Consider the following 27250-nt stretch of genomic DNA (forward strand, 5'->3'; position numbering starts at 1 on the left):
TTTTGTTTGCGGCTGCGGAAGAGCCCAAACATCCGGGGTTACACTTTTCAAAAAACTAAATTCGAGTTTTAGCATATGCTGATGATGTAGCAGTGTTTTGTACGGACCATGACAGTGTTAAAGCAGTTATACAAGAGGCTGTAAAATTTTGTACTGCAACTGGTAGTGCTATTAACTGGAACAAGTGTCTTGGTTTTTGCCATGGGAATTGGCAATACAAGCCTGAGACTTTTTGTAACATGCAATGGGCGGTAACTCGAGGCACCTACCTAGGTGTCCCCCTCGAATATTATCGAGATAGCAAAGAATATTGGGACAATGAAGTAGTGCGAATGAAAACCCAGACCGGCAATTGGGGAGAGCATAAATATTCAATGTTTGCAAGAGCCACCGTGTGTAATTTGTTTTTAGTCGCAAAAATCTTTTATGTGATGCAAGCGTTATGTCTGACGAGGATGTCTGTGCAAAAGCTGCATAGAGTATTTGCGATGTTTATTTGGGCCTCAACATGGGAACGTACAAATCATAGTAATCTGTTCCATAGAGTGTTGAATGGGGGGCTGGGGTTGTCACATTTGTTCCTCAAACAGACTGTAAGCAGGTTTCTTTTTTTTTGCGTAATCAAAAGGATGCTTTTCTGAGAACAATGATTCAAGGTAGACTGCGCGATTCATTGCCTGATTATGTAGTGTCGTCCATGTATACGGGGCCAATGCCTTGAAGTGCTTTTTTGCGTGAAGTGGTCGCGCGTTTCCGAATACTAAAAGCAAGATTTTCTAGTGAATATCTGGCCGCTGTTACTAGTAAGAAGTAATACAAAGATCTTGTTGATGTATTCTTGCCTGCACCGTTGTATCGTACAGTATTTGTTTTAGGTTCAAAACGAGATGTTCTTAAGAGAGTTAAACGAATGCCGCTAAGAGCTCCTGTTAAATCTTTCTTTTTTCAACTACATACAGGCACTCTCCCAGTGAAACCATGGCTGCAAAGCAAAGGCATTTTTGTACCTTGGTCTGTGAATTTCTTTATATGCAGAAAAAACGGAGACGATTGAGCATATCTTTTTGGACTGTCATGGCGCAGTGTTTTTCTGGGACATTGTAAAACGTAGCCTTAAAAAGGAATTGCCGTTAAGTGCTTTCGCGATACGCTTCCCGCCATGCGCGGAACCAGAGGGAGTGCCTGTCGATCTGTTAATGCTTCTGTGCATGCACAGTGTGTGGCGACCGCGTATGGATATTAGACATGAGCGCATTGTTCAGACCCCAGCACATGAATACTTCAATGAAAGTGTGCTATATATACGCGAATTTTTCTGTGCACAGAGTGATCCTCCTGATTGGCTAAGTACTTTGGGCAAAGTGACTAGCCTACTTCGTTCTTATCACACCACACTGATCCGCCATTGACTAATTGTTTTTTATGGCCATGTAATACTCACATTGTATTTTCTTTTCCCAAGACGGTAATAAAAAAAACTCATGGCTGAGTGATAGCGTCTCCGTCTCACACTCCGGAGACCCCGGTTCGATTCCCACTCAACCCTTCTTGCAAGTTGTTTTCTTTATTCATGAATGGCCTTCCGCCATTTTTCGCTCATGGCCAACGCCGCCGATGACACCAGCTTTTCTGCGACACGAGCTCCTTAGCGCTATCGCGTTAAAATTTCGCGACCATGTGATACTCTGTCCGCAGTTAACCGTCTCATAAGAAGCCGCTGCAGACGTATTGTCGAATATTGTGGTGCAAACGTTGCTGGTAAGTTGCACCTGTGATGAGCAAGCAATCTGCATTAGCTATCCAGTTTTCCAGCCCTACGGCGCCGTATTTAGTAAAAATATATTTCAGTTTTCCTTATTTCCGTTGTTGTGACGAATAACAATCGATCCTGTAAATAATCGTCTTAATACGGTTTTAGTTGAGCGCCACATACACTCCGCTTGCATTTCGCTCGCCGAGACACTGCTGGGAACTGCGCGGATGTCGCATTTGTTGAGCGCAACTTGCCGAGACGCGAGCGACGCGCTATCAGCTCGGCTGCAAGAACAACAAGGCAAGCAGACGCGTAACCTGGCGCCAGCGCGCAAGTATTCCCCCTTAGCTGCTATGTGAAAAATGCTAGGTTATGCCAGTCTGAGTGGAGCGGATCGTAAATGCCCAGTTAAAATTCTCTATATTAGAGGGTTTTAGCGTATGTGCGGTATTCCGGCAAACTCAAGTGTAATGCGAGTTTTACCAGATGAGCGCAGGCGCAAATGTGAGTTGGCCTTAATGATGCAGCCACGTGGTGCCGCAGAGCTCAACTAGAGCAACAAAGAGCTAATATTGGCGCAACTTTCGGCAGCAACACGATTACGCCACTGCCGAAGATTTACACCAGCAGATAAGTAGAATGTACTTGGCTGCTGCGCCTCTCTGGCTGAGTTGTGTGCAACGAGGTGGCTGCACCATGCAGGCTGTTCACGTATCCGCCTCTTCTCATTTGATAAAAGCCCAGCCCGCTTGCGTTTACCGGAATACCAGATACGTTGTAACTCTCTATTGGCGGCGCTCTAGCGTTCAACTCTATACGGAAAAGGAAAATAAGCTCTATTCTCACAAAATGCGGCTCCAGGGTCGGTGTTTTCTAACCCTTTTTACTTCGCTTTCTATTCTTGCCGTAAGTTGCTCTGTGTCGCCGATTCCCACAATTACGTGCTGCACAGGTGGCACAGGGCTAATATAAAAAATTGGCTGTGGTTTAGCTCTGGTTAAACCTGGTTGAATTGCCAAAGCAATATCTGCATGGCTACGCTTGTAGTCCTGCCTGTGGTGTAACTTGACCTTGGACTTGGTTTAGCTTGGACTTGTTTTCGTTAATTCGGTTATACTGGTGTTAATCTATGTTCTCTATTAAAGAAAAAGAGTTGTTTCGCTCAGGAAATTCCTTTTTACTGACTCCAATGAAGACGCCTTTATGGTCCGCGAACAAGTGTGACTTGGTTTGCACGTTGTTGATGTTATATTTAGTGTCTGGTGTGAGTCTCTGTAGGAACAAATCCACGCTTCTTCCTGTTCTTCTGTTTCCTGGGCACGTTGCAATCTCTTTCTCTCGTTCTTCCTAGCTTGCTTAGCTTTCGCCTTAGAATTTAACTGTTCCGAAGCAGTAGAGCAATTAGATTCAGATATAGACTCTTCGCCGGTAACCCCCATGGCGAGACTGATCCACCAAGGCGTAGAGCACCGCTATATATCCCACTGAAGTCGCTACGGAGCGAGCGCAAGGTGAGGACGTCGTCATATCAACGGAGACCACTTGTTAAGAGGAAGCTTTAGCTCGGGTGCTCCTATCTAAATACATGTAAAAGGAGAATTCGTTTTTCTCGGCAACCACTGCACCGAAGTTGACGAGGTTTGTTGCATTTAAAAGAAGAACTTAAAATCTAGTGACTGTTGGTTTCGAATTTTTGAGTTAGGTCGTCAATGTTTTATTAAAAATTGGCAAAAATCGCAAATTTTGAAAAAACGAAACTATCAAGGTAACAACTCTGTAAGTCAACAACAAAAAAGGTAATACAATTCTGTGAAATGCGTCTAATAGTACATCTAAAGCGGACAAAATTGATATGTTACACATGAATATAAAAAAATTTAGTAATATGGAAATACTGCTTTTGCAGAACCCTTGTACCCAACGTAACAAATTCACGTAAGATATAAAATGACATATCAAATTTGTCCGCTTTGAATGATCTCATGGATGTCGTTTACAGAACCGCGATATCTGTTCTTGATGCAGAGCTATGAATTTGTAAACTTCGTGCTTCTATTTTTTTTCAAACGGTCGAATATTTCAAAACCGTTTTAACAAAATTCAGGCCCTAAATTGAAATTCCGCTTCCAACGGTCACTAGAACTTAGCTTTCTCTCTCAAATGCAACAAATTTCATCAAAATCTGTCCAGTGGTTATCTCAGAAAAGCGTTTTTGCGTTTTACATGTATTTGATTAGGCCGCGCCGGAGTTGGGCCCGAGCTAAAGCTTCCTCTTAAGCGCGGCACCGGCTTGCACACGCGACGAGCGGCTCCCTTCCAGCTGCGGCGGGAAGTAAGCTGACGTCATGCGTCGTCATAGCAATGGAGAGAGCTGACGTCACGCCACCTGCTAAGTGCAGCGCTGGCTCTGTGGAGGCCACGGCATACGCGACGAGCGGTTAGCCCTGGCGTAGTATTTCTAGAGGGGAAGCTCCCATGAAGCCCATGCCTTTAAATAGGAAACCGCAACGGCTCCGCCATGTTACTGCTCTGTAGATGCACGCAGGCGCAGATGACAATACCATAACGGCCAGACGCGATCCAGACGAGACGCACGATAAACGCGATCCCAAGCCTCCTTCAGTATGGTGGTGTCACCTAGTTCAGACGCCTACAAACTCGTGCTTTAACCGCACCGTTAATTCTACATCGAAATTTTCCAAATGGTCATCTGATCCTTTTGAAAAAAAAATGTACGAAGTGAATTCTACACGATGTCCATATGTACGTACGTGCTACAATATTTGGAGTATACTTAGCGTCACAAAAAAATAGTTCCTCGCATCATGACAGCGCCTTGGCGGTTGCCACCCTTAGAGCGCAACTCTTAGGCGCCCGTTCCTGCGTTGAGCGTTGGAGTCCTTCGGCGTCGGCGGTGTCCCTCGATGTAAGCGAGCGAACGAGCAGAGCGAACGTGGAGCGCAGCGGAGAATGAAAGCAGCGCCTCTCATATATTAAAAGGGTTGTGCACTTCGATCCATGACATCATGCTACCTGGCCCGAATGCCACAGAAACTAATGGGGATGCTCCCGAGGAAGCCGCAGTGATAGTGACGTAACCGCTTTCGTTACGCCGTGCTTGGCGGTGGAAATTTCGCTTGAAGTAGCATTACGCCACAAAACAAAGTGAACAGGCCTTCTATCTAGGAGGCATCGTGAAATAAGGCGATAGGGAAGAGAGCACCAGGGCAAAAGCGGAGGACGAGGGTGCAGCGGAACCATGAGGTGGAAAGCGGAGGAGGAGGGTATGGCAAAAGCGAGAGAAAGAAAAGCGTAGTGCCGCGCAAGACGGGCTCTGCGGCGACGACTGCTACGAGATGGCACCAGAGTAGCGAGCCCTCGTCTATTCAGCGATGACGCCATCGATGAATCATGCGGCGAGCGTGACCACCGATACCATATATGGAAACAAAGTGCTGCATGTGCAGAGGTCTGTCTGCTGCGGCTGGTGTGAATCGCGCACAAGCGTCACGCACGCCTTGCCTCTCGCGATCTCCCCACTAGCGAAGCAGTCCCGCCACAGTTCGCTCCGTTTTCAAAGTGCCGCACGGGAGGGATTGTAATGATAATGCAAAAAATTGATACGTAAAGTGAGAACACGTAAAAGACTGCGCTCAAATTTCGCACTTCGGAGCACCCTAACCCTCGCTGAATTTCCTCCGTAAGCTTTTTCTCTGTAGAATTAGTATAGTAGCTCTATGACAAGGGCTTGCAAGCTACGTCTACGCCGACGACGGAGGACACAAAAAAAACATAAAATAATAAACATAAACATAAATAATAAAATAAAATAATAAAGCGCCGCCACAGTTTCGTATTTCGCGCCGGCATGAGAGTTCGTTCCTTGGAGCATCCCCAGTGTCACGAGCTTGTGGCGGCGTCCTATACGGCCAAATGAGCACTTACCAGCGCACGTTGAAAATCTTTTCCAAGCTGGTAACGTCATACGACAGCACAGCACCGTGCTATGCTGTGATTCTTAGGCGCTGCCGTCACGTTCACTTCCGCGCAGCACTCTCTATCAAATACGTGTCCATGCATAACTTGTACTTTCAATACTTCCGGTTGTGCGATGTGCATCGAATTTTGCAGGCGAGAGCGATGCCCTTTTTTTTTTAATTCGAAAGCATGCCCTTAGGCATAATACAAAAGATGTTAGAAATACACGAACAGATTCGACTCGCGCGAAAAATCTAGGAGTGAACGATGATGGGGTCCATGAGTCCAACGTTCAAGGTCGGGTGGGCGGCCAGGCCGAAGGCCTGTTGCCCGGAGATGGCGGAGACGGCTTAGATGAAGCCCTGGGCACGTCCATAATAGGTGTGTCACTGTCACATTTTGGATTCCTGTGTTGCAAAATGGGCACGATGAGCCGTAAGGACCATGGTATTGTTGTGGCCAGAGAGCGATGACAGACGGGGTGAGTGCGACGCCGACACGTAGCCTGCTTAACGTAATCTCCTCTTGGCGGGTTAACCCGCCAGGGAGGTCTGACCCACACGGAGGTATGAGAGCTCGTGTGCTACGTCGGAGGTTTTCCTTTTCCCGGATCAGTCGTCCCCAGGCGTCTTCAGGAAAATGTGGAAGTGGGTATGTTGTAATCTGTGGGTGGGTTGCCATATCTGCTTCAAGGAGACCCGGCAGGGCTGCTCGAGGCACCCACTGGACGCGTATGAGGATATTCTCAGTGGCAGCAAGACGGTGAATGCTATCTGACAATAGGGTGAACCGAGATACCCTACGTATGTCGTGGATGGCTTGAGTCGAGTCTGTGCGAATGATGAGTTGAGAGTATCGAGCGTATGAGAGTATCGAACAGTAGGTAGCAACGCGGCCAAGCCGTCTCGTATGGCAGCAAGCTCGGCAAGGTAGGCCGGTGGTGCAGGATCGGCAACATACGAGCACGTTTGGCCTGCCTCTGGTATCAATGGACACACGAGAGCTGTGTGAATCATGGTGCCATTAACACTGGCATCAGTGTATGCTACAAGAGTCGTATCGTCTTGATTGTCATCGGCGCGATGAAGGCGGGAAACATGGGCATTCGCCTGACGAGGAACCGGGCTATACAGACGACCAAGAGGCTTATTGTCACTTAATTGTACCCTTTTCCACGGAGCTTCATCGGGTCTCGTAGATGCTGGATTGTCTATTTCGTGTCCCATGTACCGGGCCAGTGAAGCAGCCGAGCCGAAATATGTTGGCTTTAGGGCGCGCGCGCATCGACGTTGGTGTACGAGTTCGTCAATAGTGTTGAGTTGGGACTCAGCCTGTGGGGTTGGCAACGGAGTGAGACGTGGTAGTCCCGTTATGGCCCGCATAGCTTCGTTATTAATGGCCTCAAGGCGAGCCCATTGAGCCTTCGTGAGATGATGAAACTGGGCTCTGTAGACGAGTCGTGGTTGCAATACAGAACGGACCAGAAGGCGAGCCATGTTGGTGCTCGCTCCGCCAGATTTCTTCGCAATCCGACGTATCAACTGTATCGTTTCTGCGGCCTGTTGCTCTGCATTCTTGACCCATGGTCCCGCAGATCTGGAGGAGTCCATTTCAAGGCCGAGTACACGGAGAGTTGAAGCCTCGTGTAATGCCTGCTGATCCAGAGTTAACTGAAGAGGCCGGAGTGCCAGTAGACGGCGCCCATACTTGTTCGCTACTGACATGTACGTCGTCTTGTCCTTGAAAATGTCAAGGCCTATCTGAGCACACCAGTTGTGCGTCATGTTTAGGGCCTCTTGGAGCGGTTGTTCTTGGTGGCAGATTTCAGGATCAACTGACCAGACAGTGATGTCTTCTGCGCACATTATGTACTGTGCCTTATGTATCGTGGCTAGCTTCCAGGCTAGTGGAAGGAGAGCAATATTGAAAAGGACTGGTGCGAGCACAGATCCTTGTGGGACACCCCGATGTGCGACGAACTGACCTACTGCTTGGCCAGCCAGGCGAATGGAGAAGGTACGAGCGCACAGGAAGTCTTCGACGAATGTGCAGACACGGCTAGGGAATTGAAGCTAATGGAGAATTCCGACAATTGCTTCGTGACTCACATGGTCGTATGCTTTACGAATATCCGCTGCCAGAATCGTGCGAATTCTTCGGGAGCGGCCTCCGATGAGAACCATAGAAGATAGGTACGCAAGGCCATCCTCTGCGCCTAGATGAACACGGAACCCGATTTGGCCTGGGTGATATCATGAGTACCGCTCGAGCCACCATGTAATACGTGTCGCGAGCATACGCTCCATCAGCTTGCCTAACGTTGAGGTTAGTGCTATTGGGCGCATATGAGCGATATTATCTTGAGGTTTTCCGGGTTTGGGAATAGGGACCATTTCTGCATGCCGCCAAGAATCGGGAATGACTCCTGTAGCCCAAGCTTCGGTAATGGCCCCCAACAGCACTTCAAGAACCTTCCCTTCCGTGTTTTTATCAAGTTCATACGGTATGCCATCTGGCCCTGGTACCTTGCATGGCTTCGACAGGTCGATTGCTGCTAAACATTCCGCCATAGTGAAGGCAGCTTGTATACCCTCGATGTCAGAGTGCGTAGGCGGCGTGCCTGCGTCCGCGGGAAGGCAGTTTTGAACAACGAAGGGAGGCGGTGCTGTATCTAAAGCCGGAAAAAGGTGTGGGCGACAGTTTCTGCGGAATCATATAGGAGGTTGTGGCCAAGTACTGCACCAGGATGGCCAATCCTGCTCTGGTGAGGGAGTGCGTTACCGGTTCTGGTCACCGGCATCAAGCCACACTCCAGGCCTGTTTGTGCAATTTTATCAACACGCGGACTTTTTTTTTAATCCGGTGGAAAATTGCCGGCACCGGGATTTTAACCACGGACCTCTTGCACGCGAGGCGGGTGTTCTACCTCTACGCCACCGCTGCACTCGGAATATAACGGTGCGGAATATAACCAACTCTTATATATAGCTTTCATTGATTACGAGAAAGCGTTTGATTCTGTCGAAACCTCAGCAGTCATGGAGGCATTACGGAATCAGGGTGTAGACGAGCCGTATGTAAAAAATACTGAAAGATATCTATAGCGGCTCCACAGCCACCGTAGTCCTCCATAAAGCAAGCAACAAAATCCCAATTAAGAAAGGCGTCAGGCAGGCAGATATTCAGAGACCTGGATTGGGAAGAAGTGGGGATAAAAGTTAATGGAGAATACCTTTGTAGCTTGCGATTCGCTGATGATATTGCCTTGCTTAGTAACTCAGGGGACCAATTGCAATGCATGCTCACTGACCTGGAGATGCAAAGCAGAAGAGTGGGTCTAAAAATTAATCTGCAGAAAACTAAAGTAATGTTTAACAGTCTCGGAAGAGAACAGCAATTTACAATATGCAGCGAGGCACTGGAAGTCGTAAGGGAATACACCTACTTGGGGCAGGTAGTGACGGCGGATCCGGAGCATGAGACGGAAATAATCAGGAGAATAAGAATGGGCTGGGGTGCGTTTGGCAGGCATTCTCAGATCATGAACAGCAGGTTACCATTATCCCTCAAGAGAAAAGTATATAATAGCTGTGTCTTACCAGTACTCACCTACGGGGCAGAAACCTGGAGGCTTACGAAAAGAGTTCTACTCAAATTGAGGACGACGCAACGAGCTATGGAAAGAAGAATGATAGGTGTAACGTTAAGGGATAAGAAAAGAGCAGATTGGGTCAGGGAACAAACGAGAGTTAATGACATCTTAGTTGAAATCAAGAAAAAGAAATGGGCATGGGCAGGACATGTAATGAGGAGGGAAGACAACCGATGGTCATTAAGGGTTACGGACTGGATCCCAAGGGAAGGGAAGCGTAGCAGGGGGCGGCAGAAAGTTAGGTGGGCGGATGAGATTAAGAAGTTTGCAGGGACGGCATGGCCACAATTAGTACATGACAGAGGTTGTTGGAGAAACATGGGAGAGGCCTTTGCCCTGCAGTGGGCATAACCAGGCTGATGATGATGATGATGATGACAGTTTCTGCGAATACTGCTGGTGTCTGGCCCGATGCTAACAGGGCGCAGGCTGCGGGCTCTGGAGGGCGCCGACCACGTTCCATTACTCGGAAGGTGCGCCAAATGGAGGTATTGGACGACAAAAGTCCGAGAGAAGAGCACCAGTCCATCTAGCGGCCACGTTCTAAGCGGTGTTCATGGCGCCGAGCTACTGCAGTAAGGCGCTGGGCCTCTAAGCGAAGGGTATTTGATGCAGGGTCACGTTCTGATGCAAGTTCTGCTTGGCGCGCGACGCCCAGAGACGCAGAAGTTGCAAATTAGGAGCGGTTCGCGATTCATCAACCCACGACGTACCTGTCGCCTCAACTAATGCCGCCTTAAGACAATGGGACGGGTCCACCATGAAGTTGGATACATTGGTTTCTGATACCGCCCTGTATCGATCCCAGTCCACCACTCGACATAGTCGGCGGAGGCGGCCTGTTCCGCCCGAAGATAAGCCAAGGTGAATCGGATGATGGTCGCTACCCCAGCAGTCGGGTTCACATGACCACGAGACGGTCGTCCTTCCTAGCCACCAAGATAAGTCCGGTGAGTGTGGCGGCGCGCAAGGGTGGTCTCGCCGACGAGTAGGCACTGACACATTATTAAGCAGAGTGATTTGGGCGTCCATAAATGTGTCCAGCACACATCTACCACGCGCACTAGAAATAGCGTATCCCCATATGGTGTGGGGCGCGTTAAAATCTCCTGCGACCATAATGGGGCAACCAGGATGTTTCTGTCGTAGGTGCGCCAGCCAGCCGAGACACAACCGAGCCGCACGACCGCTGTAAGGGCGGGCATAGTATGAAACGATGATAACGTCCGTGCGTTGGAGACGAACAAATACGGCCACGACTTCTTGCCATAGAGTACACCACCGTGAAAGATCAACACGAGTCTGATGAAGAGTGCATCTTACATACGCTGCAACCTTTCCTAGAGGGACATCGGGCGTAGCACTCCTACGATCCAACATCGAAGGCGATGAGTATGCCACAAATCCTGGGATGGGTGGCAGGTTGTTGGATTCTTGAAGCAGTAGAGCCCAAGCACGCAGCTTCCCATATCTGAGACGCTGACGCAGCTCTCCAACCTTCCCGGCGATGCCGCGACAGTTCCACTGTAAGATACCTTCTGGCACACTTGAAGACGTAGCAGCCATCATAGATTAAGATTGGCTAGTAGAACAGAGGTGAGATGCTGGAGCTGTTGCGCAACGAAGCGCAGGAGTTCTTGGGGTGAAAGAGGCTTCGACACAGATGCCGGGTTAGCCATATGAGCAGGACTAGACGGCGACGGCGAATGCGACGGCCGCACTCCGCCATGACGTCGCCGGAGCACTACATGGCGTTCCTTAAGACGCTGGATCTCCCTTTCAAGGTTGGCGAGGCGAGCGTCGATCTCGAACTCTTCGTCTGCCAAAGGAAGCGGCGTGTCTTCTATCGATTGTGATGCCCGTTGCGGTCGTGAAGTGGACGACCGAACAGCTGCGCTATAGGTATGAGTGGCAGCATCACTTGTCTCTGTACTTGCTTTTGTCACCTGGCTAGCATCCTCTTCCAGCGAGGCCAGAACGGCGTAACGATTGTACACAGGGACTTGTTTCATTGATGAATCTCGAGGGGTCCGTGCTGGCTGTCGAGAATGGCGTTGTCGAGCCTTCTTAGTGGCCTTCAACTTCGTAGGACAGGTCGTGGAAGTGATGTCATGATCGTTTGTTTGGCATAGGCCGCATCTAAACGATGCCGATGGTTCAGGTTCCATGGTGTCGTCCTTAGGTGGGTAGGAGCAGGATGATTTCATGTGTCCCTGTCTAAAGCAAGAGTAGCAGTACGCAACGGAAGGCTTGAACGGACGCGGGCGCAGTACGCAGCCGTAATATAGGATACGTTCAGGTGGGGAATTAGGACCTTGAACCGTGATTAGGGACGTACGACCGCTGCCTAGGTAGCGAGCAGCCACGACCTTGTGTGTGGGACACGATAGTTCCTGCAGGAGCCTCTCGGGTTCTTCGTCAAGGCCAACGCCATTAACCACGTAGCATCTTAAATCTGTACCACTGACGAGGTATGCCTGGACTGGAAGAACACACCCTTCCGAGACTTGTATTTGTTGCAGTTCTTCGAGTTTATAAACTAGTGCTATAGCAGACACCCATACTGAGACCGTATTACTGGGTTTGTGTAGAGCAAAACCTTGAAATCGGGAGGTCTCGAGGCAGGCGTCCAGGGCCGCTTGAATGATACGGTTGTGCAGAGTGGACATGTCATATCTAGCACGAGGCTTGATAACCACTTTGTACTACGATGTCGTTGGCGACTCCGGAGACGTGCGTGTCGGTCGTGCAGGCAGGCCTTGTGATGAGCGAGGTCTTTTCGGGGCTGCTGGAGCTACATTTTCATCCGATGGAAGGCCAGTAGCTTCCTTCGTCCTCTTGGCTGAGGTGTGCGCCACGACAGCAGGGCTGGTCTGCTCCATGTTGGTGGTATCCATGCTCAGGGTGCCGCCTTCACCCGTAGCACTTGTCTCCACGGAGGAGACGTTCCTGGCTTGGATGGCAGTTGCATCGGTAATGTTCCGCTCCCTCGACGCAGCGGACAGCAGCTTGGATGCTCCGCGCCGGCACGGCGAGTGCCGCGGGGGCACTCGCACTCGCGAAGCCGCACAAGAACTCGGGCTCAACAGCGCAGCAGGAGGGTGTAGATGACGACGTACCTTGTAGATAGGCGCCAGTAGTAATTACGAACCGCCAAAGTGGTCCATAAACAACAGAGTTCCAGTAGCGGGGGAAAGAAACCACCAAACGGGGCGAAAATCCGGAGCTACGGAAAAACACGTCCGAGCGGAACGAGCGCTGGAAACGCCCCCAATAGAACAGTTCGATATCGAAAGATACCGCGGTCTCCTGCCCTTCTTCCTATCGCTTCATTTCTCGATCAGCGGCGATCGCTTATTAATAAAAACAAAACTCCCCGACGATTACGATACTGGAGCGCAGCTGTATCACGTTTACATTTCGCGGTATGGTAGCCGGTGCGCACAATCATTCGGCGTGGCGGTCTGGATAACCGGGAGATCGCGATTCGCAGCGCGCGGGTGACGCGTGGGCGTGGTTCACCGCAGCCACTGAAGACAGACCTCCGCTTATGCAGCACTTTGCTTCCGTACAGACTACGCGAGCGGCTCTGGCGCCATCTGAATCACCCAGCGATTCTAATCGGATATAAAACGATTCAAATTAGGATATAAAAATTTGGCAGGAATTTATCAGTGTGTTTACAAGCCTGTATATAAAGTAGCACCAAGCATACCTATATTCCAGTAATAATGTTCCACTTGTACAGTTATCTGAATAGTTTCCCAACAGCTTCGAATCATAATCATGCTTCCCTGCAATTTACAGCCGAAATTTGAGACAGCCACTGTTACTAGGACTATTCTGGGTTGCTCCATGCTACATAAGATTCTCAAAAGTCTGTACCACGCTCCAAAACTTGAAATACTTTTTTGTTTTGTCTTTCGCGATTTAGAATTGACGCCTAACCACCCATCAAACTCTAGCTTGTGCGCGTCTTATTCGGTATTGCATATACCATGTAAAAAGTTATTTCTTCTTCCAAGTTGGCTTGAAAATTTCAACGGAAGCCTTCGTAGCTGCTTGCCGCTTGATTAACCTTAGTGTTTGTCCATTCATTACGTCCATCAACCAAATAGCCCGACTCGCCACATTGTTGCTTAGCCTCCGTGGTCCGTTCCGTGGAAACGAAAGGGCTGACTTCGTTAATACTGAAGGAGAAGGGGTAGAGGGGGCTGTTACAGCCCTCAAAACACCTACTCTCTGCCGTCGGTACGCTGCGGGAGAGATTCAAATTTCTTTTTTTTTCTTACTGTATTTCACTCACGAGGTTGACATACACCTATGCGTATTTTCAACATGGCACCCGGGAAATGCATGTGTGAGCTGTGTTCCCGTGGGCCAATGATAAAACGAGACAAGCAACGAAAACTCTGAACAAATATGCGTAGAGTAAAAATTAGACTTTCCAACAGCACTCACCGGAATTCAGCAGCAGAAGCGCCGTGAGAACCACGGTGACCATGAACAGTGTGCAAGCCGTCGAGAGGCAGAACCAGCAGGCGGTGTTGCCGGTGTCACTTAGGAGCAATAAGGGCAGATCAGCGAATGAGTCACGCAACCAGCAAGTGTAGTACTAATAACTGGTTGTTTTTAATTATCTATGCAAAGCGCAGGAAAAGAAATTGCTACTGATCGCACGGTGTTTAGGGCAACGTGCTGACACCAGAGCGGTAGTAAGCAGGGGAAGGGGGATTGGTGTAACAAGACTGGGAGACAAGACGATGGCGGGAGAGTATGCAGATAAGATGAACCTATTTGCATAAATATAGAAAATAGCCACTAAATGAGGATGTATCAAGAGTTGGCGTGTGAAGTTACTTCTTCGACACAATTTACTTCTTAGCACATCGACGGTTGTAGCAGTAATCCTGATAGGATTAAAATCTGGGCGCGTTGGCGCAGTTTCCTTCCTCTTTAAAATTGCGCGAATTAACTGGAAAGAACGAGCAGGAAGAAAACATTCTCTTAGCTAACCTCTCTGCGTACGTCCATTTCTCGCGCACTGTTGCACGGAATATAGCAATGCCCCTTTCTATAATACGAACGAATGCAAGAGTGAAATATTTCCTGGTAAACCTTTACACATCAATTCTGACACACTGAACGATGTCAGTCTCACCGTTTAAATACGCCACTGTATTTGTGGTGTCTGCAGCCGCTCACTGCATGTGGCGTCATGAATTTCGCGTGTCGCTTACATCTAAATAATTCACCGATTAAGAAGGTCCACATCGCAAGTGAATGTAAGATTCGCCCAGCCTACTTCGAGCTAGTTTCACGCGCAACAACGACACGTTCACATGAAACGGACCACGCGTTGTACTAGCGTAATGGCACTCGTCGGAGTATTTTAGATCGCAGAGTCATATTACGCGACACATGCAGACCCGCGGTGTGGACATGCTTGAAAAATGACGGTATTTCGCAAACATCAGTCGCATTGTGTTTTAATAGACCGGTCGAGAACACTTCAACGATGCATGAACCTCCGAATAAAACGCACCGCAATTCCCGAAGTTATATTTCAAAGCTTGCTGTATACGACCGACTATAACTTGCGTTATGCGCATGGGAAGAGGAGGGGATGCCAACCCTGTGCCCAGTGTTCAACCATGACAACCACGACACGGATACGAGAAAATACCTTGCTGTGCATTTTTTACAAATTTATTCAAACCGTCGGTACAAGACCCGTGGCCCGTAGTAAAAAAAAATCTGCTTTACTAGAGCCCTTCGTAAACGCAGGTTCAAGATGACGATTGTCTAGTATTTGCTCTTACGAACAGTACTCGCGTAAGACCAGTTGTGTCAGTACGTGCCCTAGTTGTTAATTACAGCGTGTGCCCATAACGACAATAGAAATTCCAGTGCAAATTACTTACTCGTTCTGTTGTCGGCCTGTAAAATGGAAATTCGCAAAAATTTTTTTTTTTTTAATTCTTCCTCGTTTGCATTTTTTTCAGGTTCATATTGGCCAAATTGCACCGTCTGCATACCCGGTAAAAGAATAAAGCTGAATGTACAGCTGTTCAAAACACGGCACAGTAGGATGCTGAGTTGACTGCATTTACGTGTTCGGTCCCATCCTTTCTGCCTATATTTTGGTGTTGGTATTAAACCTTTAGCACGCAGCATCATGCCATTCTGGTACAATGCAGAAGACATAATAAAAAATACCAAGCGTACTTCTAGAATTGTCTGAGCGCAATGTCCAGCGAAAATTGAGGAATGTCTGGTCGGTGCATAATTTAAAAGGCAATTATTCTGCATAATATCATTTCTTGCCCAATAGCAGCCCTTTAAAAGCTTTGATCGCCAACACTCCATTATGTCCTGGCATATGAAACTGTCACTTTTTTTTTTTCTGAAATAATGTATTGACGGAAATTTTTCGCATCCCATGCACTGTTGGACTCGGTGTACGCGAACCTTTGATGCAGACGTTTGCATAAACGTTACATGTGTAAAAGTTGCGCGGGGCTGCATATAAATTGCAGTGTGTCCCAGCTAACACAAGCCATGCTCTAAAAAGCATCCGGGTACGAGATACCATTACTCAAGCAACAATTATCGGCTCGCAGTCACCTTCCGTATGTTGGGCATACTTTTGATTGTTTCGTTAAGTTTTATGAATCGGCAAAATTATTATCTACGGCTTCAATGGCAATATGCTCTAAAGCTGCTGTGAACAAAATAAACAAAAAATAGCAATGTAAGCGCGTGACCACTCGCACCATGCCCATGTGACAGTAACGTTTTCAAAGAAGGCACAGTCCATCCGAAATTGACACAATAATAATTATATCGCCTTCAGGATCGGCCCATTTTCCTCCGCGGAATACTCGCCGACACTTAAAAAGCCCTGGTAGCGGCAGAGAATGACCTCTAACATTGAATGCCCTCGTATATATAAACACTGTCTTAACAGAGCTGCAACGGTAAAAAAAAAATATTCGAGCAAGAATTGCTGACAAAATAGAAACTGAGAGAAGAAAAAAGTGTTTCCTTTCATGCTTTATTTTCGTTAGCCTTCCTTCTTTCTATTTTACATTCTCTGGGCTCTGACCAATGACTCGCGTGAGATTAAAGGCGGTCTTCTTTTTTTTTTCAAGCTCATTGAGTTCCCAGTTTAACGTCCGTCGTTGATTTTATATCTTAACGTCCGTCATTATCACACGTTCAGTTTCGAAAGACATTGCAGACATCTCGGGCTTTTTCCATGGTCCTAATAACATGGTCTCAGTCGGATTGCGAGGCCCAATTTGGCCACGAGACTCCCATTAACGGATCGGACGAGCGAGCGTCTTGCTGGGTTGAATGGCCTCGCCTACATGAAAGAGCGTGAAAGACTGACACGGCAGCGCGGCGTGTGCTTTACCTTTTTTTACTAGATTTATTACACCCTAAAAGCAATGTTTACGCCGTTTGCGGCTGTATCTCGCCCCAAACAATTATTGTGTCTGTCTTGCTTGCGTTTCCTTTCTTCAAATATCTGCACTCGCTGATTTCCTGTCAAGAAAGCTCTGTCACCTCGATACGCGCATCCCGTTCGTGACCTCGATATACCAGGCGGGCAGCGTTAAAGAATATACATGCAAGATAGATTACGATCACGGCTTGAAGACAAGATACGCGCCAATTGGAGTAAAAACTTGCTTAGGGTGTAGAAGTAAGCCTTGCGCTGGCCATCGTTCTGCCACTATGGGAATGATAGAACGTCGCCCATCGACGATGTCCCTGTACATTAGCAGGCATGCTACAATTCCCAATATATTTGCAGAGTTTGTTCCATCGTAAAGTGTGATCATTTCTCATACCTATTTTTATTTTACCTCTTGTGGAAGGCTTCCGAACTCAACATGTATGTTCTTTTAAGGTTTGTATAACATGTATGATGCAAAATGAAACGCTTCTAAAGGGATTTCAATAATTGTTTCACTCGGGGATAACTTATCTGTAAATATGAACATAAATGTATGATGTTCCCTACTGTTTCCTGCGGTAATAGGCGTGAGACCTTTGGCAAGCGTTCGTCGCATTTAATCTCACACCTTCCATCAACCCCTGTATTGATGGGAAATTATTATTATTATTATTATTATTATTATTATTATTATTATTATTATTATTATTATTATTATTATTATTATTATTATTATTATTATTATAAGTCTGTATAATCTACAATTTTGATGCTTCGTACACTGTTGTTTCATTTAGCCGCTTTTTGTGGCTTACATTTCCAATTAACCGCATTCTTTAATCGCATGAAGGCAATAAAGTAACGTACTTAAATAATGCCACTTGTTGCATTATATGACGCAGTATTTGTTGAATTCGCTCAATTTATAGTATCACAAACTAGACTTAAGCGAAAAGGACTAACTTTATGGGCAAATTGATCAAATGCCCATCGTACTCATAGCGACTGAACCGCCGTGACTGCAGCTTCCGGGCCCACCGTCGGTCGGCGTACTCACTCACCCAGACTTCACCGACTCATCCTCCCACTCCACGCTCGTTTCAGAGGCTTGAGACAGACCATTGGCGAGTGACGGACAGTGTGAGCGAGCGTGAGTGGGAACAGGAGTGTGTGCCACTTGACGCGAGTACGGAAGAAAGTCAGCTGTGGTGATTTTTGAGCACCGTAAGTATCCACTTGGGTGACCGTGAGCGTGTGGGAGTTGACGTGATTGCATGCGTGAGTGGGTGCCGGTAAGCGTGAGGCACACATTAGAGACATTTAGCGTGTCCGCTATTCCGGCAAACTGGGGCGGTTTGGGCGGATTACCGGAAGGTCGGGGGCGTAAACGTGAGCGGCCAGATTGGTGGCGCCAGCTGGTGGTGCAAAGCTCAACCACTTAAACACAGAGCCAATTACTATATTCTTCTTAACTGGGGTGTACGTTTTCGACAGCAGCGTAATTGTGAAGACAATTACGGCGCTGCCAAAAATTTTCACCAGCAGCGAAGCAGAATAAAGTAGGTTACTGCAATTTTAGCTCTGTGCTTGTCTGATTGAGCTCTACAACACCAGGCGGCTGCACTACTCCGGCCGCTCACGTTTACGCCCCCGACCATCCGGTAATCCGCCCAAACCACCCCGGTTTGCCGGAATAGCGGACACGCTAAAAGTCTCTATTACTACGAGTGCGCAACCTGCTAAAATATTATCCTGTATGCGTGAGCATGCCCACGATTACATTGTGACCTGCGGTAGGCAATATAGCGTCAGATTTATCTCCTACTACCGCGTGCAGTATGAGCTACAACGCGTGACCATTAGCCACGCGCTTTTGCACTGTAGCTCGCACTGAACGCGATAGAACTAATTTTGCAGAAAACACTTTAGGTGTGCGTAAACGGACAACGTGCAAACTATGTGTACATTTCTGCATGCGTGTTCAGCGGTCTCTCTACGACAAAACGTATACCTCGGCTCCTGAGCAGCCACTTCATGCAGAGAGGCTAAGACAAAGCTCCATATCACCCCAACCTTTCATTTAACCCGCTACCATCAAGTACCTTTAAGCCGACATACCTTAACTTCCCGCTAGCACTTTATTCTCAACGACTCATTCGCTTATACCTACTCTTCTTTACATAATTCGATGTGTCTTTGCTATGTATGTGAATTAAAGTTCTCTCCTGTACCACTGCCAGTGGCACTTTGGCTGTAAACTGGAGTTTTTTCACTTTCCAGATTGTCATCCAATCATGGAACTCGTAGTCATATTTACTTTGTGAATTTGTGCGTCACCTGCAAGGTGGAGGAGTGACTGTAAGTATATATTGTGTGTTTCGCCTTTTAAGTTTGCCCAATGTACGGCGATATCACGACGTCTTGTCGGCACTTGAGTGCGCCATCACATAACAAGGCTGGGTAGATTCGGCTTGGAGTTCCTTGAGAGGAAATACTTACTTATTCCGCTTGTGACCGGCGTACCTGTGGAAAAAGGACGCCGAATTGATTCAACTGTGCATTGATGGGCTTTATCGTATACCACAGCAAAACAGAGCCTATGAGAGACGCCATGTGGATGAGTCCCGTTAGTTCCGTGTGCCTAGGTTCAACAAAACCCTAATATTATGGCACACGAGCGTTTTGCGCTTACACGCTATCGTACCCTTGCAGGCATTGCAGCAACGTATCAAACGGACAATCTTGTGCTCAGCAGCATGTGCCACAGCCACCTAGTCACCGCGTCTGTAACTTTGGACGGCATCCGATATTCTCAAATCCACGATCTTTTGACATATCAAACGCGGACGGCAAATTTTGAACTTGAACATTCGTTACCAGCGATAGTGTGAGAGTGTCACTTCTCGCCGCTAGTTATCCGACAGCAGAAGAGGGTAGAGGGCCTAAAATAGTCGCAGAAGTTGAAATAATGCTGATAAGGGCTCGGGAAGCGGTGTAAAGTGACAACGAAAGAACTGTGCAAGTTAGCCGAGCATAGAAACCAGCGCCGGCCAGGGGTGCGATGCTGGACCAAGTCAAATTTCTCCAAATTGTGAAATTCTGGAATGGTGACATAAAAGCCAATCAGAGGGGCCCTGTAGCCCTCAGGAACAAATAGAGCTGATAAGATGGTGAACTAGATAATATGGCGAATTCGACAAAGTGCAAAATACCAGCCCAGGAGACACTATGGCAGTTTGAGCGTGAACAAAAACATACCGGACCAAACATCCAACAGGATGAGGCCTGTGTCTGCAGCGAAAAGCCAGACACAGCTCAGCACATCCTGACGGAATGCAAAGGTTAGCACTCAGCGACACCGGTAGGTAACGCCCACCTTCCAGAAGCGCTGGGATTTAAAGTGGATGGAAGTCTTAACGAGTCAGCGCTCGAGATAATGAAGCTGCGTTTAAAGTATTGCTGAAAAAAAAGCAAGGAAGAGATTGGTAGTACTGGATTCGTTACAGGCATAGGTAAAAGTACGAGGTACATATAAAAGGTTAAGGAAGAGAAAAAAGTTTATGGAAATGTAGATGAAATGCTAGAACGAAAAGCATGTTTAGCATACCTGATTAGCTCGAGCAGGCTATGGGATCTGAAGCAGCAGAAGCATGATTTGGGCGAGTTGGTTTTGCATCCTTGATGAAATGAGCGCTACGAAGACGCGGACTAAAGGAGGAACATGTACGACGGACAACTGCCTACATCGAACAGTTGGAAGTAGCGCGTTGTCCGTCGTACATGTTCCTTTTTTCAATCCGCGTCTTCGTAGCGGTCATTTCTTCAAGTAGGCTATGTGAGTATATGTCACCGCCCCGTTTTAAAGGCAATGCCAATAAATTATCATCGGCATTAGTATGTGCAATTAACAAGCCGTCCGGCACATGACAGGAGCGAAATTTAACAAAAAATTGTGGGACAAGATACACGCACCTGTATCAAAGCTTGGTAACAGCCGACGCCTTCGGTCAAGCTTTGTTCGTAACCGTTCGCATTTTCAAGAACGCGTGAGCTCCTACCCTATTGATCTGCTTCAGGTCATGACGTCATAAATACAGCTGCCTAATGTTGCCCATGGAATTTCCTACAATAATCACTAGAGGGAACTCCGGCGCTGCGATTGTACATCCACCATGGGAATGGTGGTTAGTACATTCATTTGTCTGACCGGGCTTGTCGCTTCAGACTTTCTTGTCTCGTTTATTACGTTTTATCTGCCTTCATTGACCTAAATTTCAAAGCAATCTATATCTTTTCGTTTATTGCAAAAGGCAATAAGACTCTGCGAACACGCATGATAGTTGTTAATTGCAGCGGTTCCGCTTGTCCATTCGTCCGTGGAATAACGGTTTGAGAATCGGGCTTCTTTGCTAGAGGTCCTGCGCTCGAGTGCTGCCCTCAGGCAATTTTAGGAATGCGTATTTAGTTATTTACACAGCTGTAATTTCTTAAAGAGCTATCAGTTTGCAAAGCCACGAAGACGTTTAAAGCTAGAAGGACGAGATTCATGCAAATTAAATTAAATTATGGGGTTTTACGTGCCAAACTCACTTTCTGATTATGAGGCATGCCGTAGTCGAGGACTCCGGAAATTTCGACCACCTGGGGTTCTTTAACGTGCACCTAAATCTAAGTACATGGGTGTTTTCGCATTTCGCCCCCATCGAAATGCGGCCGCCGTGGCCGGGATTCGACCCGGCTACATTGTGCTCAGCAGCCTAACACCATAGCCACTAAGCAACCATGGCGGGTATTCATGCAAATTCATGTATTGACCATCATTCCCATGCTGGCCAAACCGCACTACCTGCAGCTCCTCGTAGAGTCTAGCGCCACAGTTGCCTCCAGTGATTGTATGAAACTATATGGCGTTGTACACCGCTAACCTGTTCTTTCTGGCAGGCCCATGTGATTCTACTGCTGGCGTTCTATCATCGTGCAGGAAAGAATTCGTGGGGCCACAACATTCATATGGGGACGCATTACCAGCGAAGCTGTTAAGGCTCCATATGTGGGCTGCATACACGGGCTGCATACATTAGGAAATCATACATTTTTTTTTTAAACACAGCACCACACTACGCCAACACAAGCGCTACTGCGGCCAGCGCGCCTCCCATGCATGCGCCGCAATCGCTGCTGCAGCGGCGCCGGTACCTCCGATGCACGTGACGTTGTAACCACAGAAGCCCAAGCCACTTGCACAAGCACCGTTGCCACACTCTTTCCCCTCCTCATTATTCGTCAAACAGGATCTAAAACAAACAGAGCGCATGGAGGCAAACTTGGTACACTAAGTGCACTTCCTATGATATATATATATATATATATATATATATATATATATATATATATATATATATATATATATATATATATATATATATATATTTGAAGAAACCAAGGAGCACACTTACGAAAACTGCATTTTTATTGCTTTAACGTTTCAGCCGTGGCAAGGCCTTCGTCAGAATAAATGTCAACATTCTAACGATGGCCGTGCCACGGCCCCCGAAACGTTAAAACTTGAAAAATGCAATTTTCGTAAGTGTGCTCTAGCTGACGGATTCATAGCCGTCACTGCTGCACAATTGGTAGTGCAACCCACGCTTAATGCGGAGGTTGCGGGTTCGGTTCCCACCGGCAACAAGTTATCTTTTCGTCCACCTTTGTTTTCTTCGTTATTTTCTAAATTTCAATTCCAACTACAGCTAATTTCCCCGATGTCTTCCTTGGTTTTATGGTCTGCTGGCTTTATGTGGTTATCATTAACAAAATCGACCCTTCGCCTCCCCTTCTTCTGCCGTTTAACGCCTAATTTATATGGTTCTATTTGGACCCAAGATATTGCACCTATTTTTGGAAGTTGACGGAATACTTCATGCCTGCTTCACTTCCACCGCGCATCGGCCCGGTATTGCGCAATCTCTAGGATCGGCCCACGCATACCTGTCCGCGCGCCGTTATAAGGACCTACGCCGGCTAGGGTACGCCCCTGGGGAACACATGCGGGGGATGCATACAGCGGATAGAGGTAAACAGCTTCGCTGTGAAAGAAACTCTAAGGTGCTGATTCCTCAAGCTATGGATTGAACTGGTTCGATGGCAAATCGCAAAAAGCGTTTTTCTTTTATTCCGCCCATGCGTCCGTACAGTAGCGCCGTCATAGGTGTCTTGCTTACAGGCGTGAAACTTGTCTATAGCGTTCTGTACTACGCTGGTGCCTTGTCAGGTAAAAAGCTGCTCACATATGCGTCAAGACTAGGTCTGAATCCGGTGACGCGATCAGGGCAGCATTCCCTCGTGAAAGCTGTTCTCCGTCCACAAGGCTGTCTTTTGCGGCACAAAAGAGGCGCAAGATCAGGCATGCCCTACACTTTTGGTAGCGTAAGTCCAGATGCAATACATGCGCTTTGTCTCAACGGAGCGCCTGCTAGAAGGTGGGAAAGCAAACTGCAATGCCATACTCCCGAACACTATAAGCTGCCTCGACGCGAGCTGTAGTACATCAGCAATGGGCAAAAGGCCACTTTGTGGAACATAAATGTCGTTCTCATACTTATTCATGTACGGACAACGATTAACTCTGAAAGACTGGCGGTTTTGATGTCAATAAGCCGCCACTTACTCCCGGTGCTGCTGTTCATTTTCGACGAGTCACCTGCAAAACAGGGCGCACAATTGTTGCCTCCATTAGATAGCAATTGAAGCAGAACCTATGTCACGATGACTGTCGACAGTAATGCGTTAGCGGTGAATCGATATAGCTACACGATGGACTGCCACCGTCGAAACAAGTTACATGTCAGACGTGTACGGCAGCGGGACCGCTCTTTAGTGCGTCCCTATAAGAACCCTCGGCACCAGCCAGCCCCGCTGCCGCGAAGCTGACACGTAGCCTCCAAAATGCATGGCGCGCAGATGCGTGCGAACCAGGGGGGACCGAAATAATAGGAGAGAGCATACCTCAATGCGATTGACGCCAAGCCTGTTGGTCCAACTCTTGATCGCATGTCAAAGCGAGTGGCTGGTTTTAGTGTTGCCGCTCTGCAGGCAGAGCCATTGAAGGGCAGCCGAACAAGCGCATACCGAAAAAAAAAAACTTCTTGGCATGGCGCGGCAACCAAACGTCTCACAAAATCTCGATTCTTGCTCTGTGATTTCGACACAACAGGTCACGTGTTAGGCCACCACTAAACAAATGCATGGGCCGCAGGGAGCATTCGCTCGCCAAGGCTGGCGGCGCGACGTAATGCTCCCTCCTATCTTTTCCCTTCCTCCATGGTGCGAACGCTGACAAACGCGTCATGTGGTAACCGGACTTTTCTCTAGCGCGTCTTTCTGAACACGCTGCGTCGTCTAGTGGCACTGCTGAAAAGTCCGCGCGTGCCGTCCTCGCTTGCCGCGCACAAAGTGGCACATAGCCAGAGACCTAAGTTGGCAAGGGGTTCATTGAAGTGCGGCACCTACCCAGTGCATTTGTAGCGCAGCCAGCTAACGCGTCGGCTCACTAAAAGTACACTAAAGGCAAATAGCAAGTCAAGCTAAAGGGATGTATATTAGTGCTCGCAAGCGTCTAAAGTGTCAATGTCATCGCAAACACAGGTTTAGTAATCGAGGATTTCAGGTCAACGGACACAATTTGCGGCTAAACCGTGAAATTCAAGTACGTCCCCGGTCACGAAGGCACGCCTTACTTGATTTCTGTCACCAGTACTCTACCTCTACCTCTATCTATCTATCTATCTATCTATCTATCTATCTATCTATCTATCTATCTATCTATCTATCTATCTATCTATCTATCTATCTATCTATCTATCTATCTATCTATCTATCTATTATATATCTATCTATTATCTATCTATCTATGTATCTATCTATCTATCTATCTATCTATCTATCTATCTATCTATCTATCTATCTATCTATCTATCCACTCATCCATCCATCCATCCATGAGAATGCACCGCAGTGCTTTTAAAGCATAGGAGTGAGGGTAACTAAGAAATGTAAGGAGAAAAGCCGGTGAATCGATACCCAAAACAAGAATAGCATTAGTAGTCTAAAATAATTCAACAACCGTAAATCGCACTCGAAAACAAGGAAATAAACAAACACATAAACAATGTTGTGAACAACATAGTAATGCTAAAAAAGGAAGAAACGAGAGTCCTTACAAACAACAAAATGAACCATTTACATGTCTACCGATAATTACGATAATGGAAAAACACTTCGTTCGAGGTGATAACTGCGACATCCTGCGGCTAACTCGTTTATTCCTTCCTCGTGGATTGTTACAAAACCTCACCGATAGCTGCGCTGCCAATTTCTGTGTGCAGTAATGAATGCACGTATGAATATGCTGTTTATTTATTGAAGAGTACATTAGAGGAATAAATAAATCTTACCTTGCGTCGAAGAGGACAAGTTGAGTTCTGCAAATGCAAGCCAAAGTTTTACGTCACTTGCGCTTACGCCTAATGGCGCATTTGCAGCACGGTCGGGTCAAGCGATATCGTAACCACCGTTGGATTAATAAACATTTACGACTTTTCTGCGGAACAACACAGAAGTGATCATGAAAACCCTGCATTGAGTTATACTCAACGTTCAAGATTGCCATTCAATACTCATTAGGACTCACGGTAACCGTTTTCAAAAGGTGCATTAGGTGCTTTAACGAAGCAAACTTGTCGGATGTATTCGTTCAAGCTAGAGCACAAAAATGCGGTAAAAGGGCAGCAACACAAGTTAAATGAAGATAGTTATGTGGACTTGCTGCTAGGTCATCCTCAAATTTATGGTAGTCCAAGAACCACGACACGCACATTGAAAGCACACTAGAAGCTGCATCTAGCACAGTGTTTTCTCGTGGGCCTTCCATTTCTGCGTAAATATTCCTGCGCCCAAACAAATTATAATTTCTTAGTTCATTATTATTCATCCCTATGTAGTCCACAGCATTGTTAGTAGTCCTTTTAATAGGATCTTCGTCATGCTACAGAGAAGTCAAAAGGTAGAACGTTGACAAAGGGTGAGAGCAAAATAGGGTCTTATTCATCAACAGTGATTGTTGCTGCTCTGATGTGACGCGAGTGGCTACATGAGTCACTGCGGCACGCCTGCATGTATAGTGCATGCAAGCAGCGTAGACTCGGGAGCTATCTAGTGATGCGGCGTGGAATCGGCAATGCTTGAGGCAAACATCGCGACGCGAGAAGGCACACGGAAATGGCTGTACCGTCCGACTTCCCTCCGCGTCTCGCGTGTGTGTCAAGGGTTGCCGTTGCCAGAACTTCTAACTGGGTATTTTTTTCATTTCTCATGGAGAAACTCCGGCAGATTTTGCTCCCACCTCGCCATAGCACTTGCACACACGAAGAAGGCTTATGGAGCAGAGAGATCTAATTGTCAATAAGGGACACGGGACACTGTCCTGTTTCCTGTATGCTTCTGTTGAACGTTTCTTAAAGTGGATGCTACTCTGAAAACGCAAGAACGTAGAAAAGACTTATCTCACCCATAGTTGAGCTAAGAAGCGTTGGCGGATGCGATAAAAAATAAAACGCAGCTTCTTCTTTCTTGCACACGTTATGAACCTGGGCTCGCGGAGTTCGTCCTTCTTCTTAGTCACAAATGAAATGCATTCATTTGCAATTTCGTTCCGTGAGCATGTTTTTTGTAAATGCATTCATATATTTATTTTTCTTAAGCTACGAAAAGAAAATAAAAACCAGCATCTAATTTTTATAGACGATCTCTGAAATGCAAAGTCCCATTTCTTATTTATTAACGCTACATAGAAAATTTTAGAACAATTATTCTTCATAACTTAAGGAGTATAGTTTAAACTTGTTTTTTTTTACTGCACATTGTATACTTCTCTTTTCATATTTTGGCTTGCAAATGCAAATATTGCTCTCTTGGACGATGACCCATGGTGCTTTACGCCATTTCAGTCAAGGCCGGCGGACCAAACCACCATTAACTTGCAATACTGTAATGACTCCCAAAGTAAAGAAGGTGTGCTTGCGGCGTTCAGATTTAAATTTCGACGACAACACCGAATTGGCAAAGGCTCATATTAAGCGGAGTGTTTGAGGAGCAGAGAACCTAGGAGCAAGACGCGCATTTGAGATACCCTTCATAGAAATGTCGTAATGCATAAGTGTTCCAATTAATATGCGTAGAAACTTCCGTAACGCGTTTTCTAATGTACAAAAATTTGCATATGTTACTTATGTTCACCCACAACTAGAATACGCTTCATTCATATGATCACCATATCAAGATTATCTAATCCGTATGTTGGAAGCAGTTCAGAATAGGGCAGCCACTTTTATCTCTGGCAACTACG

General features: G+C 47.0%; 1 protein-coding gene across 2 annotated transcripts in view; it reads right to left on the reverse strand.

Moving 5' to 3' along the window:
• LOC135917730 (uncharacterized) overlaps positions 1 to 26484 on the reverse strand; it is an 83953-nt gene extending 57469 nt beyond the window's left edge. The window contains exons 1-6 of one of the 2 annotated variants that reach the window (XM_065451301.1): positions 26414 to 26484; positions 25302 to 25328; positions 23516 to 23548; positions 19348 to 19371; positions 15308 to 15323; positions 13845 to 13942 (exon numbers count right to left, since the gene is read on the reverse strand). In XM_065451301.1, the coding sequence (XP_065307373.1) occupies positions 13845 to 13942; positions 15308 to 15323; positions 19348 to 19371; positions 23516 to 23548; positions 25302 to 25328; positions 26414 to 26417 (202 nt within the window). In that variant the 5' untranslated portion in view covers positions 26418 to 26484. Of the gene's footprint in view, positions 1 to 13844; positions 13943 to 15307; positions 15324 to 19347; positions 19372 to 23515; positions 23549 to 23853; positions 24044 to 25301; positions 25329 to 26413 lie in introns of those variants that run through there. The other variant, XM_065451302.1, reaches the window with a different exon arrangement.
• Positions 26485 to 27250: the final 766 nt, after the last annotated feature.

Source organism: Dermacentor albipictus, chromosome 3, assembly GCF_038994185.2.
Source record: "Dermacentor albipictus isolate Rhodes 1998 colony chromosome 3, USDA_Dalb.pri_finalv2, whole genome shotgun sequence".
In the NCBI taxonomy this organism is placed as follows: domain Eukaryota; kingdom Metazoa; phylum Arthropoda; class Arachnida; order Ixodida; family Ixodidae; genus Dermacentor; species Dermacentor albipictus.